General features: G+C 31.5%; 2 protein-coding genes across 5 annotated transcripts in view; one reads left to right on the forward strand and one right to left on the reverse strand.

Annotated features, from left to right (window-relative positions):
* Positions 1–10,850, reverse strand: part of LOC127721645 (exportin-T-like) — a 38,496-nt gene extending 27,646 nt beyond the window's left edge. For 2 of the 4 annotated variants that reach the window (XM_052228432.1, XM_052228422.1), the window contains exons 1-7: positions 10,703–10,751; positions 3,288–3,415; positions 2,198–2,283; positions 1,380–1,506; positions 868–1,086; positions 486–569; positions 76–345 (exon numbers count right to left, since the gene is read on the reverse strand). In XM_052228432.1, coding sequence (XP_052084392.1) covers positions 76–345; positions 486–569; positions 868–1,086; positions 1,380–1,506; positions 2,198–2,283; positions 3,288–3,415; positions 10,703–10,724 — 936 coding nt within the window. In that variant the 5' untranslated portion in view covers positions 10,725–10,751. Of the gene's footprint in view, positions 1–75; positions 346–485; positions 570–867; positions 1,087–1,379; positions 1,507–2,197; positions 2,284–3,287; positions 3,416–10,702; positions 10,752–10,780 lie in introns of those variants that run through there. The other 2 variants (XM_052228436.1, XM_052228440.1) reach the window with 2 other exon arrangements.
* A 166-nt stretch (positions 10,851–11,016) lies between these two features.
* Positions 11,017–18,484, forward strand: LOC127721818 (60S ribosomal protein L18a-like). Its single transcript, XM_052228626.1, has 5 exons — positions 11,017–11,061; positions 12,700–12,879; positions 13,965–14,094; positions 14,641–14,750; positions 18,343–18,484. The coding sequence occupies exons 1-5, from the start codon at positions 11,044–11,046 to the stop codon at positions 18,433–18,435; spliced, it is 531 nt and encodes a 176-aa protein (XP_052084586.1). The 5' UTR covers positions 11,017–11,043; the 3' UTR covers positions 18,436–18,484.
* The last annotated feature ends 1,570 nt before the right edge of the window (positions 18,485–20,054 follow it).

Raw genomic sequence — 20,054 nt, forward strand, 5'->3', positions numbered from 1 at the left:
CCAATCAGTTGCTACCACTAATAACACTGCTACAGATATTTCTATTTTAATACTGACTTCTGTTATTAAACTTACCTCTACTGGACTTAAGATTCCTCTCTCCTCCAGTACATTGGTAAAAGACTCCACAAGCTTTGTTTTGACGATTGGATCCATTCCTTTGTTCAGAATGTCTGTTATACAATCACATGCACTTTCCCTTATCAAGGTCAAGGTCATGAAATTTAACAGAACTGTCACAAATTTGTCATTGGCAATCAGATTAATGTCAATCCACGAAATAAACTTTCCAATGACATCTAAGCACATACAAACAACTTCTGGGTTGGATGTCTCATAAGTTGTCTGAAATACAAAAAAGCATGACAATAAAATTTCCATGCATTGTCCATCTAATTCTCAACCAAGTTATGACATTATAAATCAATTACAACTCAAAATTAATATAGCAATATTAAAATTCTTTTTAGAAACAAAATACTTACCAAAATTTCATACCATGTCCCTGCTAACTGTCCAACAGCTTGTTCTCGCATGGCATCCTTGATCAATGTATTTCTCTGAAACTCCTGGAAATAACAAGAAAAATATAAAGACATGATTAAATTTGATTCAAGCAATACAGTCCTATGCAATTAGAACAGTATGTTAAAATTCACATTTTTTCAGACAAAATATATAATGCACATATTTACAGTCTTGTTAAATTCAATGTTCTGCCTTCATAAAAGAATCCTTCTGCATAAAGTTAAATAGATCTTTTGATTCAATGCACTATTTGAAGGCAAAATTTTCAATTACACAGTACAGGGTGAGACAACTTCTATATGTTAGGGGAAATATTGTAAATCTTCACTATGAAATTACCTCAGGTGTGTGAACAATCTCTCTGTCTACAACATCACTGTCTATGGCCAGGAGAACTCTCAAGTAAATATCTATTGAGTGGTGGTTTGGTGATACTGTCTGTAACAAGTCTGTGAAGAAAGATGGCCATCTGTGTGGGTAATCATGCACAAAAGCAAGGGAGATAATCTGGGCAATTTTGTTCCTGATGAAACTTCTGTCTTGAGTGCCTTCAGATCCCTGAAACAAATTCCATCAACATTTACAATATATTATTACATCTAATATTTTAATCTTAGAAAAATCTCTGACACTCAGACAGTCTACCTTATTTCAATTCGACGTCAAAGTCCAGAGGTAAATATAAAATCCATACAGAGGATGGAAAAGAAATAATATAAAGTGACAACTTTGCATGACCAAAAATACCATATCTTTAATCATCATACCCATTATGTGACAACTTCACATCACCAAACATGACCCCTTTCAAAAAGAATTTATTGCTGAGAGATATAAAGAAACTTGTATACCTGTAACTGTAAACATCTTGCAATAAAAGACTTAATATTCTGGTGGTCATCTAGGATAGCCTGATTGTATCCTGTTTTCAGATAGTGCTCAATCACTTGCAAGCAGAAAAACTTCACATGATCATTCCTGAAAAGTAATTAATAGTATCAAATACAAATAAAAAATTAAAATACAATCACTTCTTTGATTAAGTGAAAGAAGCTGCATTTTGTTATCCCTTTATATACTACCATATTTCATATTTTGTTTTAAAAAGAAAGTTTTACATCTGTGTCTTGCTGGTTTACTATGTGTATTTTCACCATATATTAAATGTGTATGGTAAATAAATTCTGCATATTTTGTATTTAATTAAACTTTACTTAATCTTGCTTAATGCAAGTCCTACTAAAGCAGGATATTTTAACAATAACAATTATGCACTCATGTCTTTAATGGATATCTTTATATATTTGGCATAAAATAACAATATGTTAAAAATAGATACTCCTACAATGTCACACATTTGTTGTCTTTTGTTGCTGTATAACATTTTGTTTTTTCCTTTTTGTTTTGCACATAAATCAGACTTTTAGTTTTCTCATTTGAATTGTAAAACTTTTTGTTATGTAATGGCATTTATAGCTTGCTATGCAGTTGGTTTTGCTCATTGTTGAAGGCCGTATGGTGACCTATAGTTGTTAACATATTCACCATTTGGTCCCTGTTGGATAGTTGTCTCAATGGCAATCATACCACATCTCCTTATTTTATATGACATGTTATATTATAGTACTGGATAGACATAGGAATAAAATTTGTTGAAAATTTGTCTCACCCATGATATGATCCATTAACAAATGCTTCTGCACACAACTTCCATCCACTTTCCAAAGACTTTAATTGTTCAAAGTACTGCAATGCCTGTCATAATTAAATTTTACAACATATAAGGTTTTAAGTCTTGATTTTGAACCTGCATTTTCATTCTGAATTAATTTCTTTTTTCAGTTTATAAATCTTCAGGATAACTAGTACTGCTAAGGCATACACTAGTGGGGGAATTCCCATCCATGTAAGCACTTTTCTTTTCAATGTTGTGAAACTAAGTTGCTCTGGACTTGGAACAATCACCATTGCTACTGAATTGAATCTTTTGAGAGAGGATTCATTTACTTAGAATCAAAGTGTAATTGTTGACACTGTAGAGGGATCTTGAATTCTTTCAGGGAATATCAATCTGTACAAATCAAAGTCTTAAAGTGTTCCAACTAGGCCAATTTTTAGAGTGAACCTACAACACTGAATTGTTTTATTGGGTTTTTTTTTAAGTTTACACAATTTCTCTTTTAAGTTTATGCTATTTCCCTACTTTTTTTTTTTTTTTTTTTTTTTTAAGTTTACGCAATTTCTCTACAAATCATTACAAATTTTGATCTATAAAATTATCAAACTTAGCCTTATAATTATTTATGGAGCATATTAAATGCAATGTTGAAATATTCCCTTTCTGGGGCATACATTGTCGATACCTTAAACTTTTTTTAGAGATCTAAATGATTCGAAAGTAAAGTATTTATTACATTTGTTGATTTTTTAGAGGACCTTCTGAAAATGTTGGATATATACATCATGTACATGTTGTGTTTCCATTCATTAGAAATTCTGACAAAACCTCAAAAAAAGCATCTATGAAAATGATACAACTTTTTACAATCTTTATGCATCTTTGAAAATGATGAGTCCAGACAGATTTTCATGAGTCCAGGACTCTTCTAGTGAGAACCCTAAAAATATATGTACAATACTGCCAAAAAATATTTATTGCTATTAAGCAAAAAAAAACCATTTATATCAAGTTCAAAATTATACATTTCTGTTTTTGAATGGTTTAACATTAGAATTCTCTAGTTGTTTACAATGCTTACCCTCCTCTGTAGTTGTGGATCAGATATAGGGTTTAAACCCCTTAATGCTTCCTCATCCATTCCAGCAAATGGATAATAGTAACAGTCATACAAATGTCTTCTTGGTTCTATAAAATACAATGTGCATCCTGTAAAAAATAATACAAAAGCATTGAATGATTTAAAATTAACATAAAATAAAAAGAAGCAATATGTATGATCAGATATGACTTGTCAACATATTTTTAACACAAGTAACAAGACCTGGTTCACAAGTGAAGCACGAACTGCTTACCCTATAGCAGCATCAGGATTCACCCCGGTCATTTGATTTCGTTCTTGAATTTATCATCAGATCAGTCCACACAAAAATAAGAAATAATGACAATACGATTACATTTTACTTAATATTAGTTTATTCTATTGTGTAATATTACTGTGTTCTTTGAAAAACGTTTCTGCAAATAATATAAATATGTGCCTTTTGTATTTTAGAAGTGGTTTAAAAAAAAAATTTATCACTTGAAATTTCCCCCTCGTAAAAAGGATGGTCATTACCTTGAGGAGTAATCCCTCATTTGACAGGTTGTTTCCATTTTTGAGGTATGGGTCTGTGCGCACCCTATTTTTATTTAAATACAGGTTGAATTATAAAATGTTTTTAAGATGTATATATTCTCTGTTTTTTACACCATTGTCCTCATCTTGATCTTAAACTTGATATGGTGCAGTGACACGTCCGATGGACATTATTACACCTTGCTTCCGTCACTTAGCGATTAGTCCAAAATCCCCTCTCCCAAACAATATCTGCAATTGATCTGACTTGGTCTGTTGAAAATTCTATCTAGTAAAAAATTTCCGGTGGTATTGAGTTTCAGTCCTTAATGGCATTCACGATACAGCTAAATTTCAGTGAGTCTGTTCTGGTTTGTCAGGGATCTCCATGACCTGTTTTATGACGGCGCACCGCCATCGTTAAATGATCTTCCGCCATCTTCAAATGATACACGCCATTGTAAAATAACTGTGCTATGATTGAATGGTGAAGTCAAAATTTGTTTTCATTTCTCTAGCCAGCTGCCATTTTTTACAAGCAATTATAATCAACTGCATGTAATTGCATAACCCTTATTATATTATAATCCAAATGGTCCTCCTGATTACAGTTTTAAAGCCCGAGGGATATCCGGCTTAAGATTGGTAATCACTTGTACAGGTAGATCGACACACCTGACAGGAGAACACTTCATCAAGATAGACGATTAATTGCATTATTTAATTACATTCCTGCAGATGCTTATGAAAATTTAGATTAAAAAATAAATTTTAAATCCAGTTACGAAGAAAAAAGTTTAACAAGTTGAACACGTGCTTTTATATTGACTTAGGCAATTAGCATCCCCCTTTTTAAAAGAAATTTCATGCCAAATAACAGGTACAACAATGATTGATAATATTGAATTACTTTACAAGTTTAAAACTAATAAAAGTAAATACATGAATATTAACTGCAACTTGATAATCTGAAGAAATTTTGTATCGTGATTTTGAATTCATTTCGTAGTTTACAATCAAATTAATACATCCGGTTTGTATTCAGAGTCGAAAGATGCATGTTGCAGTCTATAACTATGAAATTTGTAATTTAAAGTCATTTAAACCATTGAAGTGGGAAACGTTTGTCCTCCAAATCTTTCTTCAACGTTTTACAAAACGGGTATGAAACTTCATGTTGTTGATGCTGCAAATCGTCGATCCGGGTTCATGACTTCTGCACTTGACAGTGAAAAAAAGATCCACCCGATTTTTAAGTCCTAAACACTTGGGAACCATAAAGACAGCTTGTGGTTATTCTTGATTAAGGGGGAGCCATGCAGGCTTTACATTAGAATTGTTGCAAACGACAATTAGGCTGAAAAAAAATATGTCTGTTTACGGTTACCTGACCGACCCTACTTTTGAGCGCCAACCCTAAGTCATTTTATTTCCGTCGTAAAGTGAAAAATAAACTGAACTTGTGTCAAAAGCAAAGTTAGTGTTGCCAATAAAATAAATCAATTGCCTGATACATTCCAATGTTCACAATCGTAAATATGACAGTTTTTAGGAAACTCGCCACTTGTGTAATAAACAATTTGCCGCCATTTTTTTCCAACCAATAACCAAGGGAAACAAGCATTCTGAGAGTATTGCATGGCAATACATAGTCCCCTACCGGTTAAAAATTTCTTTTTACTGGAACAAAATGCTAACTTGTTCTATAACTTGTCATGGTGTAAACAAAAAGTAAATATCATGTCAATATCTTCAAGCATGACTAAAAACAGTGTGGAAAACTGATTATATGAGTGAAAAAAACATTAGATAATAGTTAATAGTTCTCTAAAATTAGGTATGATGTAATACAGTGTATATATATTTTCAAATTATAATCAAATATAATTAATAGTTCCAAATACTTTTTTCTTTCATTTGTCACAAACTAATATAGATTTGTAACTTATCTATAAAATGTCAACAACATTTATCTATACAATGTAATGTATTGAAATATATATACATTAATAAAAATAGATTATTAACTTATTAAAGGATTTCTCTTCATAAATTTTTCTTTATATATATATATATAGCATTCAGAAAATTAGTTTATACTAAATAATAAACAAACCTGCCAAAAAATTCTTCAAATAACTTAACAATGAATGTCTTTTAAAAAACTAGTTATCTCCCTTTGTACAGAAATATGGTTGATATACTAGTATATATATTTGTTTAGGGGCCAGCTGAAGGACGCCTCCGGGTGCGGGAATTTCTCGCTGCATTGAAGACCTGTTGGTGACCATCTGCTGTTGTCTGTTCTATGGTCGGGTTGTTGTCTCTTTGGCACATTCCCCATTTCCATTCTCAATTTTATTTAACATAGTACTCTAACATTAGATATGGTCCAGAGTTATGATCCATAACTCTGGACTAAATTATCAGACCGGAACAAAATTTGAACTTGATCTGTAACTTGTCATGATAAAACAATATACCAAATATCAAATCAATATCTTCAAGCATGAAGAAAAAAGTGTGGAAAGCTGATTTGCCGGACTGACAGAAGGACAGACAGACTGACAGACAGACGGAGTGCAAACCTAAAGTCCCCTTCGACTTCTTCAGTAGGGGACTAATAATCCAACCATTAATAAAATGCTCTGGGCGCAGCTTGATACGACTGCAGAGGTCGAACCCTGAACAGTTGGGGCAAGTATGGACACAACATTCAAGCTTGATACAGCTCTGAATTTGGATTGTGATAAAATATTTGACACAGCATAGGTTTCTGACACAGAATGAATGTGGTCTAAGAACTTAAAGTTTTTTAATTTACCTATTATGGTCCAATATCCAAAATCTAAATACATGGTAAGATTCAGCATATCAAGAATCCAAAGAATTCAATTTTTGATGAAATCAAACAAAGTTTAATTTTGGACCCTTTTTACCTCAATGTGGACCAATTTGATAACAGGGCCCAAAAATCTAAATACATGGTTAGATTCAGCATAGTAAAGAACCCCATATATTCAATTTTTGTTGAAATCAAACAAAGTTTAATTTAGGACCCCAACTTGGACCAACTTGTAAACTGGGCCCAAAATCAAAAATCTAAATACATGTTTAGATTCAGCATATCAAAGAACCCATATATTCAATTTTTGTTAAAATCAAACTAAGTTTAATTTTGGACCCTTTGGACCTTAATGTAGACCAATTTAAAAAACGGGACCCAAAATTGAAAATCTAAATACACGGTTAGATTTGGCATATCAAAGAACCCCAATAATTCAATTTTTGATGAAATAAAACATTTTGACCTCAATATGAACCAATTTGATAGTGGGGCCCTAAATCAAAAATCTAAATACATGGTTAAATTCAGCATATCAAAGAAACCCATATATTCAATTTTTGTTGAAATCAAACAAAGTTTAATTTTGGACCCCAATTTGGACTAACTTGAAAACTGGGCCCAAAATCAAAAATCTAAATACATGTTTAGATTCAGCATATCAAAGAACCCCATATATTCAATTTTTGTTAAAATTAATCTAAGTTTAATTTTGGACCCTTTAGACCTTAATGTAGACCAATTTGAAAACTGGACCCAAAATTAAAAATCTAAATACACGGTTAGATTTGGCATATCAAAGAACCCCAATAATTCAATTTTTTATGAAATAAAACAAAGTTTAATTTTGGACCCTTTTGACCTCAATATGAACCAATTTGATAGCAGGGCCCACAAATAAAAAATCTAAATACATGGTTAGATTCAGCATATCAAAGAACCCCATATATTCAATTTTTGTTGAAATCAAACAAAGTTTAATTTTGGACCCCAATTTGGACCAACTTGAAAACTGGGCCCGAAATCAAAAATCTAAATACATGTTTAGATTCAGCATATCAAAGAACCCACATATTCAATTTTTGTTAAAATCAAACTAAGTTTAATTTTGGACCCTTTGGACCTTAATGTAGACCAATTTGAAAACTGGACCCAAAATTAAAAATCTAAATACATGGTCAGATTTGGCATAACAAATTAATAAATGTGGTCAAAGATTTTACAAATCTAATGCGCCATACTGTGCAATTAAAGATTACTTCTTGAAATTTTTCAATATTTGAAATTTGAAAAAAAAATAATATTTGAAGAATAATTCTTTTTTATTTCTGAAATTTGAAATGAGAAAAAATTGACACCCCACAATTTCTTTTTACCCCCCTTTTCCCCAAAAAAATTCTTTCCCTCAAGATATGGTCATAATCTCAATTCAAATTTCAAATGGAATTTGCAACCATAATTACCCATTTAAATTTACCATAGTGCTAACTTAATCTATTTTATAATAGAATTTAAAATATGGTGTCAAATCTTTCATATGGATTTTTTGTAAAAAAAAAAAGATGCAACATTTGCAGATATTTTTACTGGTCTTCCTTTATTAGTATGCATTTCTTTAAACATAATTTAAAATCAGTGTAAGGGAAGTAATCAAAACGTATGCGGATTACCTCCCTTACACTGTTTTAAATTGTCTTAATTGTTCATTAACCATTTCTTTATACATAATTTAAAAGCAGTGTAAGGGAGGTAATTCAAATGATGTATTTGATTTATCTCCCTTACACTGCTTTAAATTATGTTTTGTATTATAGTATTTGTCCATATAAAAATGCTAGTTTTTTGTCCCTTTTTTGGCCCTTAATTCCTAAAATTTTGAGGCAAATACCCCAAAAATCAATCCCAGCATTCCCTTTGTGATATGGAACCTTGTGGTACAATGTCAGAGAGATCCATACACTAACACACAAGTTATGTCTGGAAGTTACAAAAATGCTTATTTTTGGCCTCTTTTTGGCCCCTAATTCCTTAACTGTTGGTACCATAACCCCCAAAATCAATCCCAACCTTCCTTTTGTGGTATTGAACCTTATGGTAAAATTTCATAGAGATCCATTCACTTAAACTAAAGTTAGAGTGCGAAAACCAATGTGTCTTCAGACAACAATGACAACGCCGCCGACGATGCCAACGTCATACCAATATACGATTGCAAAATTTTTTTGCGGTCGTATAAAACTACAGGTAAACGAGGACCACATGACTCAAAATCATGTCGCAAAAAATAAAATGGAAATACCGACCTACCCACCTTATTTTTTTGAAGTATGTAACCATACAGACATATAATTTTTTTTGGCCTTAATGAAAATATTGGTTATTCTATAATGAAATAAATATAATAAGCAATATATCAGTCTGTTCACCATTCCATACAATGAAATAAAGGAATGAAGTACTTTTGATCAAGACACGCTGCATTTTCCTCCATGGAGATCCTTGGTTTGTGGTCTGAGGAATTGATGTTTATGCATGGATTTGGTTATTCTTCTAAGTATTTTCAATTGCTTTGTTGGTAGATGGGCTTTAGTGTTTCATATATAGTCAGTCTATGTCTTCCTGTAATTTATTACAATCATTGATGTTGTTGAATTGTTGATTTCTCTATAGCAAATGCAGACATCGGCAAATAGTCTGGTATCAGATGTAATATTTTCAGAGATGCCATTGATGTGTACAAAAAACAATATTGGACCCATACTGCCACGTCGTCCATAGGATGTATTGTTCATACATTGAAAAGATGTATCGGTCGTAGGAAAACATCGTCCATACTTTGGGAAGACGCGTCCACCGTTGATATTTTTCAGAAATAAATTTCATTTATAAAGTATTGTGATAGATACATGTAGATGGTAATTATAACTCGTTAATACATGTATATTATGCTGTATTTATTTGCAATGTTTCTATATGTTATACAATATACACTTGGAATATGCATTATATATATCATGTTTAAATGTGCTTTATCTAATAAATTATTTATATTATTTTCTAAATGAATTTTTAATATCTTGCGTAAAACAAACTGAAAAAAATAAAACAAATGAAAATGAATATCCAAAATGGGAGATTAATTTCTGTCATAGTTAAAACAATAAGCAGAAAGTTTAGTTTTGAAATATAAAACTAAGGGATCAGATAATGATTAATTTTAAAATTTAAGAATATTGTTAATTGCTTATTATCATTTTTTGATGAACATAACTGTATTAATTATGCTTTTGACAAGAAATTGTAAAGGAAATACAAAACGAGATTACTATAAAAACAACAGCACCAAAACTGAGTTACAGTGGAGACAAACATACATTGGGTAGAGAAATTCTTGTTTTTACGAGAATGAAATAGTGTACGCAGTACTGCACAGATGGAATATGCTGTTTAGTTTCTACTCTCTGTTAAAAAGCTGTAAATCAATTTTTAAAGTCATAGTAGGGATGAATTATCAATAGCATATGGACGCTGTGGCAGTATGGAAGACACATCCTATGCCTATGGATGATGTGATAGTACATGTATGGCCGTCGTGTCTTGAAAGCGACAGTGCCTTGCGGGACACCTGATGTTGTCTTTGAATTGCAACCATTTACTACATTGCATTGCATGCTCTGTACTAAGAATGGGTCTATCCGATATAATGTGTTTGTTCGTACTACATATCTACTGAGCTTACATTTTAGAAGTTCGTGAGGTACCGTATCAAATGCCTTTTAGTTTTAGTATTTCTAATCAGTTACTGTCGTTTCACATTTCAGTGTCATTTGCCTTCGTACATCAATAAATATTAATTTTCTGCTATGATGTTCTGGAAGTTAAATTTAGCTTACCTTTAATTTATGAATTAAATTTTCATAAATTTGGTTTCCATTCATAAAAATTATGAAGAGTTTGATTTGTTTACATGTACGCAATTTGTTACAAAGGTGCAAAACCACATATTTCTTTTCTATAGCTTTACTGCACTTACTTTTTTCCACTGAAAGATACATGTAGTTAAGTGCAGTGTAGTCGTTTTTTATATAATGATGTAATGTTGTCAGATTACCTGATATAAGTAGCAAGGTATTGCATTTTTATGAGCCACGTTTCGTCACCCCGAAGTCGCCATATTTATTTCCATGATCACGTTTTAACGTTGTCAAATATATTTCTTTATTAATATATAATTTTATATTCGAGTCATAAAATTCTGACTATTATTAAAATATTTTTCATTTCTCAATATTTAAAAAAAATATATTGACTATTTTTAGTTTATCGTTATCATGAAAATTTACGAGACTTGTCTTTTCTTTCCTCGTGTTCGCCATGAAAGTCCTAGGCGAGGTATACAGTGATTCTAATCACCAATAAAACATTATTTTAACAATTCCAATGATAAAATGTACTAACAGCTTAAACTCAAGTTCGTTTGAAGTCAATATGCTCGATTTTTAGTAATATTTTGTCCGTACAATCTGTTAAAAGTTGCATTTTAAAAAAAGGGGGAGGTACATATGTACCCAGGTAAAAGTATTATACTCGCTTTGAGAGAACTCTTACGTTTTCAAGCATATCATATTGCAAATGGAATGTGTTTTATTATATTAAATATATTCTTTTAAATAACAGTAGATTATTTAGAACGTCAAAAAATAAGACAAGTTTACTAAAAGTCTAAATATTTGAAACTGTTCCTCACATCCACGAAAAGTTTTATCTACTAAAATGTATGTACTAACAAAAGACAGGAATACAAATTTCATGTGCACAAATGACTAAAAAAGGGAGAAGATACCAAGGGGACAAATAACAAACTATGAAGAATTTCTTACAAGACAAAAAAGACCACTGTAAAATACAAATTGAGCAACACATATCTAAGCAAAAACCAGGACTGAACTTTGGTACTCAGAAAGGGAAAGTTCCTGTTCAACCTGTGGCACCTATACAAATGTAGATAAATTATTGTTACATCCAATTTATGTTCTAAAAAGTTAAAACACTATGGATTTTGATGAACATTTTCTTTCCTTGCCACAGAAGATGGTGAAATAAACAAACACCTGAGTTTTCTTTGATACAGTCCATTCATTTCATTCATTTACACTATTTAAATCACCTTTGTTGTGAGTAGATTTCTATTGTCCCTCAATACACCTTATCGCTATTTGTCCGCCATTACTGGACATCACAAAAGTTCCCGTAAAATTTTGATGTCATAATAGAAAATATCTGACACCACAATGGAAAAGTGATTGTTGTATGACGTCAAAAGTTCAAGCTGGACAGATTCTCGGGTCAAGCAGGAATTAGCGATAAGGTGCATGTATTGTCCATATCAATCAATGATACAATACAATCATTACCTGAGGGGGACCATCTCAAAGATTTCACATGACTTTGTTAATTTTTACACCACCTGTGGCAAGGAAACAAAATGTTTAGCAAAATCCACAAAAGTTTTTTTCTTTTTAAAACACTAAATGTATACAACTTGTATATATCTAGGTGCTGTCAGGATTTAAAATTATTAGAATTACACAGCTTTGTCTGCATTCAGAGAAAATTTCATGGTGTAAACACAGCCATTTTTGTTAAAGTGTATAGGTGAACCTTAAGAAGGCATCTCATGATCAAATCTTTGAACTTTTCAAGCAACAGCTTTCATTTTGATTAGTAAGCATTCAGTATGCTGCTGGCTGTACATTTGTTTATAAGAGCAAGTTTTGTTAAATATATTATTAGAATTTCATATCAATTGCTTACAAAAATTCAAGAATAGAGTTTACATTAAAAAACGATTGAAAAATTAAATAATTTCTTATTAAAACAACTATTTTCATCATAAGCATCTGAGTAAGGTCAACTCCAACATGCAAACATACTAAAATAAGATTTACCAATTATTCATATTCAACATGTCCAGATGTGCATTAATTTTGCAATATTTTATATATCCTATATCTTTTTTCTTTTAAACAGTTAAAGGAGTACAAGGTCATTGGCAGATCTCTGCCATCTGACAAAAATAGAGCTCCGCCACTCTATCAGATGAAAATATTTGCACAAGACAAATGTACAGCAAAATCAAGATTTTGGTACTTTGTTTCTCAGTTGAGAAAAATGAAGAAGATGAGTGGTGAAATCTTGTCTGTTCAACAGGTGAGAAGAAAATGTATTAATACTTTGTACCATTATAAAAATAGTTCCAATCCTATGATTGTATTTTAGTCTTGCCTGTGCAAGGCTACTATCTAATGGAGCACCTCAACAGTCCTCTGTATATAACATGCAATTTCCCTTAGCTTACAAACTGAAATGTTTGATAAAGTTAGAAGAAATTTGCTACATGAATACAACCAGTCGCCTTCCCTGTAGTATATCTCAGTGTGAAGTGAATTATGGATGTAACACATTATCAATGGAGAACTGATGAGGGAAACCATATATATCTTGAAACCTACAACTGAAATTTTCAGATCTTGAAGTAAGAATGGTCTCGAACACTTTCTTTTGGGGTAGCAGTTGATAATTTGTACATATTTATATTGTCTTTATTTGTTTATTGAATATCAAACTTGAGAAAATAGTTTTATCAGCAAAATGTGCCATCAAGTTTCTGATGTAGGGTAACCTTAATATTCCTGTTTTAATCAACACCAAACAAGGCACATGTAGGGTATCTGGACCATCACGAAATAGTAGTCAAATACTTATAATTTTTGGAAAGAAAAGGTCAAAGCATGACTTAATTGATGGAATGTTACGAAAAAAAATAAAAACCTTTTGTAAACCTCAAAAGAAATTAACGAAATGAATAATGTTTGGAGAAGTCATGTGTTATTTTCTTTGCATAGAACATCCAGGTCTGTAAATGATCGTGATGTGTCACAGTGAGGATATCTTAAAATAGGACATTGCAACAAAAACCTCATTAGGACGACACATGTACAGTTTAAACTAAATATTGGCTTAATTTGAAATTTAATACTAAATTTTAACACCGTTTTTGAATTTTAAGATTTCCAAAACTTACGACAGTTGTTAGCTAGACATAAATATGTTTTTCTCAACAACCTGAGAAAATACTAAATCTTTACTAATTGATGATCTTCATATTATATTCATAGTATATTTTGCAATGTAGTCTGTCTCGATCATAACTGTTTGATAATCAACTTATCTCAGAAAAAAAATTACATTTATGATAACGAAAGTGATAGTAAATATTATAGTCTGTTTTGTAGGTTTATGAAAAGAAGCCAGTTAAAGTAAAGAACATTGGTATCTGGTTGAGATATGTGTCCAGAAGTGGTATCCATAACATGTACAGAGAATACAGAGATCTGACTTCAGCTGGTGCAGTAACACAATGTTGTAAGTTTTAAGTACCAAATCCAAACTAAGATATAGTAAACACAGTGGAGAAAGTTGAAATCTGTTCTTGCACCAGTTTATAAATGCCAAGAGGTAGTCATATACAGTACACACAAGGGTTTAAGTTAAAATCACCTTGGCTATGAGTTCATAAATGAGAAGAGGAAGTAATATACGGTATACACTAACGAATTTAGTTGAAATTGGTCTTATACAATTTTATAAAAGCCAAAAGAAAGCAAAATAAATTGCATATGAAGGGTTACAGTAAGTTGAAATTGCTCTTGTTGATGTTGAATGAATGTATGTGAAGCAGGATAATTACAAAGTCGTATCATAAAATTAAAGGCAATGCGATATTGATATCTGTCCAAAGCAGGTTCTTTATGTCAAATATTTTGTGTGAAATAAATGTAAGACATCCATAAATACTGAATGCTGTACACCTTATTTAGGGTTCTCTTATAGTAAAAAAGAAAGAAAAAGCAATAAAATATTTTGCTTGGATATTGTGATGGTTATGAAATACTATTGATTTGATTACAGATCGTGACATGGGAGCCAGACATAGAGCTAGAGCCTCAACAATACAGATCATTAAAGTTGAAGAAGTAGCTGCTTCCAAATGTAGAAGAAATAATGTCAAGCAATTTCATGTATGTGAACTATGAATGTCAATTCTGCCTTCTCTCTCCCTCTTTCTCTTGCCATAAATTCACTATTACTTAACACAAAAAATGTCACAGAAACAGTTTTAAATATGTACAGTAGAAATTTATTTCCTTGTGAAGTATCTTTATCAGATCAATCATAAATACACTACACTTGCACATTCCCTTGACTTACTGACACATTGTTAGATAAAGCCAGAAGTAATGTGCTACATAAATAAAACCAGTCGCCTTCCCTGAGTATCTTATATCAGTGTGAAGTGAATTATGGATGTTACAGATATAAAAAAAATTTATGAAATTTGTTTTTTCATCCAAATTATTACCAGTAGGATAACTCACTGTTTGGTGTTAAATATATAAGTAATATGATTGTTCATGCGTTTAAAATAGTTTTTGGAATCTCTTTCGTTTATGGTCATAAACTTTATTCAGTTCTACAGATTCTTGGTTTTAAGTAGTGGTTATAAGCAGTCTCTATCTTATGAACCTCTTTTTAAGATATTGATACTAAGAATAATTGTTCCACCAAGGTCATGTCATGTACAAGCTTTGATTGTCAAGCTGTATATTCAGTTGATTTAATACTTCCTCAATTCATATCAGGACATACCATTTTAGTCTTGATCCTGTATTGTATGAACATTAAGTAATAGATGGAATGTTTTGAGCATGTAACTGCAGGGCTCTTGAGTTTTAAATCTGAAACAGTGTGCTGTGTACAGTGTATTAGGCATAATGTAAAAATTACATCTGTACATTAAAGCATTTGGACTTTGAACGGATACAAGTTATATATCAAAATATTGCTCTATTCTGATCATATTTGAAAAAATAATATGCCCCTTTTCATATCCTCCCAGAATATTTAATTTGCCCCAACCAAAAAATTTTGCTCTTGTAAAGAAGCGCTTTATTGTTCCATCTGCAATTAAAGTGGTTTTGAACCTAATCAAAGAAAAGTAATATTTTCACTCTACTTGCACATTCCCTTGACTTACTAACACATTGTTAGATAAAGCCAGAAGTAATGTGCTAGATAAATACAACCAGTCGCCTTCCCTGAGTATCTTATATCAGTGTGAAGTGAATTATGGATGTTACAGATCTCTAATTTGATGTATGAAGTACAATGTACAGTAATATGTAAAAGCCCCTGGCTTTACATTGGAAACCCCTTCAGAAATTCCTTTGTTCACCAGAATTATTTTTAGTTGTACAACTTACTGTTTGGTATTAGATAATGCTTGACATGATTGTTTCCAATGAAAAGAAAGAATACTCAAAAATAGTTTTCAAATGTTTTACTTTGATGGTCATAAACAGTATAAGTTTTGATTGTCTAACTTTTAGTATAATTCGTTTTTAAAGTACTTTCTAATCCTCATGGGTAAGTTGTTTCCAGGACATAGCATTTTAGTCTTGGCTCTTTTTGTTTGTCCATGAAATGACACTAGATGGCATGCTTTATGCAAGATTAAAGTAGGGTTCAAAATAGTTCTGGAATCTCTTCCATTACTGTCATAAACCTAATGCACATTTGAATAAGTGATTAACAGTCTCTATCTTTTGAATTTCTTTTTAACATATTGATAGTTTTATACTTTAATAATAGTATTATTGTTCCATACATTTTCTAGCTGGACGTTTAGTTCATTTACTTCTTTCTAAATCCAAATAGCCAAGTTGTTTCCAATACTTGGCTTTTTTTGTCTCGTGATGCTTTGTGTATGTACACTAAACAATGCTAAATTGCACATTTTGGATATGGTTAATGTCAGACAATGAGTTCTAGATCTGAAATGGTTCTTACAGTGTACTAGATGTCATTCCCATTAAGCCAAGTCAATTATCAAAATATTGTTCTGGTCATGTACAAAAATTTGTCATTTTCCCCATCTACACTGAAAAAATGGTCTACCCTATAGATTTTGTTCTGTAAAGAACCTTAAATGATTAATAAGATTTGGTTCCAGTTTTAAGTAGTTGATGTTAAAAGTGGCATTTGGATCTAATCAGAGCTAAGAGAATTTCACTATCCTTGCACATTCCCTTGACTTACTGACACATTGTTAGATAAAGCCAGAAGTAATGTGCTACATAAACACAACCAGTTGCCTTCCCTGTGTATCTTGTATCGGTGTGAAGTGAATTATGGATGTTACAGTTCAGTAGTTTAATGCACAAAGTACTTTGTTAAATACAATGTAAAGTTTCCTGACTTAACAGTGGAAATACTACAGAAATTTGTTCACTCATCAGAAATTATTTTCTGTCCTATGACTTGCTGCTTCTGTTAATTATAAATGCTACTTGATATGATAGTTACCTATGACATGAGTATGTGTTATAAATATTTTTTTTATTTGCTACCTTTATGGTCATAAACTTAATTTAATACTGCACTGCAAATCCTTAGTTTTGACAAGATATAAATTCAAATTATTCACCAAAATATCCTTCCAAGCCCCACAATAATGTATGTATCTTTAGGGGTCCTTTTCCCATTTATACAGAAAAACATTATTAGACTTGCCCTGTACATTTTGTTTTTTATAAAGATTTTTCAAATTGTTCAAATTATCCAGTTTGCAATCGACAGAGGTTGATTTTGGAATTGGTGTGAACCTTATCAGATAAAAAAGAGAAATACTTTCACTATCCTTGCACATTCCCTTGACTTACTGACACATTGTTAGATAAAGCCAGAAGTAATGTGCTACATAAATACGACCAGTCGCCTTCCCTGAGTATCTTATATCAGTGTGAAGTGAATTATGGATGTTACAGGCTCTAGATACAGATAAATATATGGGTACTATACTGAAGTTTTAATAATAAGGTCTCTGTACTCCATACATAAACAACATAACTGCAACTATACCCAAGGTCCTTCGATAGATTTTGAAATTTTCTGGTTTGACGTTATAGAGTTATGGGACTTTAATTGTCAGATTTAAGGAAAATTTTACATGTTCCATAACTTGAAATTGCTTGGATTGATTTACTGGAAAGTACATGATTGTTGGAATTTGTGAATATTTTAAACAAAATTCTGACATGCCTATTAAGAGTTATGGGACTTGGACTGTCAGATAAATAAAAGGCATTTTTTAAATGTCATGGATCAATGGATCAAATTTCTACAAACTCAAGGTTGTTGTTGGGATTGGTGAATTTTGACTGGCTTTTGATTTTGAAAATTTTCTGGTTTGCCATTCCAGAGTTTTGGGATTTTTAACAGTCATATTTGACACAATCCTCATACATGTTTTTCCACAGAGCCATTTTATTTGCTTCTGTTTAAATGCCGTCTTAATATCCCATTTTATTTTTGCAACAATTTAATATGCACAATAAGGTTGTATCATGGATGGACTATTGGGGCAGCTGTTAAATATTCATTTGAGACAAAATGAAGGACAAAAAGTATCACAACGCCAATCTCCTGTGTACTTTATAGTTTTGATTGAACAGTCAGTCTAAGATGACAATTCTGCTGTCTGTGTAACTTGTATCTGTTAACTTTATAGCTTGTTGATTCATGCATATTAATAGTCTTGACTTTTTTTTTCAGAACTCAAAGATTAGATTCCCACTGACACACAGAATTCACAGAAGACTGAATCGTCCAAGATTCACAACAAGCAGACCTCATACAACTTTCTGAGGTGGACATTGTACTATTGTACACAAATAAAAAAAAAGCTAAAAAAAAATAATTTCTTGTTGATGTGTAGAGTATTTTACATTGTAGGATTGGTTTGAAGAGAGATTTCATTATCAAATACATGATATCCAAGGAAGGCACATAATTGATAAAACTGCTGAAATAAAACGTAAAGCACCATTTTGATGCCCTAATGGTGAGAAATGGAGGGGCATATTAATTTGCCCCTGTCTGTTTAATTTCTTGTACAGTTCATTTTTATGTTGTTGAACAGTTGTACATAAACTTAAGATGTGTGTATAGACCGGATTTTGATTTTCTTGAATTTTACTCAAAATTTAAAGTTTTAAATATTGTCACAAGTATTTTGAAATTTCCCACATTGTGTTCAGTTGAGTTTATTCACTTAAATCCATCAATCATTGATTAATCTACCTGAAGAAAAAAATATGTACCAAATATATAAAAATATATGAATCAACTCTTAAAAATGGATGTGATGATGTATTTATTCAATATCAAATTATATATTTTCAATCTGTTCAATATACACACTGATTTATTTCATTAAAAGTCCATTTTAGACAACATTCTTATCATTGTTCCTATCAAAATTTGTGAGTTTTTTTTTTCGGGTGTTTGATCACTCATATGATAAATTTAGGCAGACTTTAATTTGAGCATTGTCATTGTCAGAGTTTTTATCTGTCAAACACACACACAAAAAACCACAAAGTTTAATAGGAACAATGCTAAAGATTTTGTCAGAATTTAAATCGGTGTTTATGTTGAACAGATTAAAAATATATTATTGATATTGAATAAATACAACATCACATGCAGTTTTGCAAGTTGATACATGCATTTTCATCTATATAGGAAATACTTTTTTTCTTCAGGTAAATTAATCAAATAGTGATGGATTTCTCTTTGGAGAAACCTGAAGGTCCCAGTGTATAAACTCAACTGAGAACAATACCTATTGAATTCTTTCAATGGAACAGTACATTGTCCAAAAATATAAATCATCACAGGTAATGCAAGTCAAATTGGAGAAATGCTTTATTTCCTTTGCAATAAAAGAAGTGAAAGATACCAAAGGAATATTCGAACTCTGTCTCACAAGTTGAAAACAAACTTACAATGCCATGGCAAAAAAACAAAAAGACTTCAATAGTACACAAAACACAACATAGAAAAGCAAAGAATGAGCAACACAAACCCCACCAAAAATCAGTTGGATCTCAGGGGATCTGGAAGGGTAAGCTGGTCCTGTTCCACATGCGTTAGCTGGCATTTACATTCATGCTACGTCTATTATCAGACCCAAATATTGCTAACCTCCACGACAAATATGTTGTCCCTGCAGAAAAAGCAGCCAACAATGCTGTTTTATAGCTCACATTGCTCTTAATGTGAGCTGTTGCCATCACTTTGCATCCGTCCTCCGTATTTTAACCAAAGATTACTTGGATCTTCCTTCACTGTACTGGATACTAAATAACATAAGTGTCTTTACAACAACATAATATTTCTGGGTCTGCCAATTGCTCAATGGAACCACTTTCAAAGCAATGAAAACTGGGCTTCAGAGTGCAATACCTTGACATCTTTTGACT

The sequence above is a fragment of the Mytilus californianus genome, unplaced genomic scaffold, assembly GCF_021869535.1.
Source record: "Mytilus californianus isolate M0D057914Y unplaced genomic scaffold, xbMytCali1.0.p SCAF_1, whole genome shotgun sequence".
Classification (NCBI taxonomy): Eukaryota; Metazoa; Mollusca; class Bivalvia; order Mytilida; family Mytilidae; genus Mytilus; species Mytilus californianus.

Bases quoted from the DNA above. Each gene is read 5' to 3' on its own strand.
- LOC127721818 (XM_052228626.1), top strand. The intron at 12,880-13,964 runs GTGAGAAGAAAA...TCTGTTTTGTAG, and splicing joins AAATCTTGTCTGTTCAACAG to GTTTATGAAAAGAAGCCAGT. The intron at 14,751-18,342 runs GTATGTGAACTA...TTTTTTTTTCAG, and splicing joins ATAATGTCAAGCAATTTCAT to AACTCAAAGATTAGATTCCC.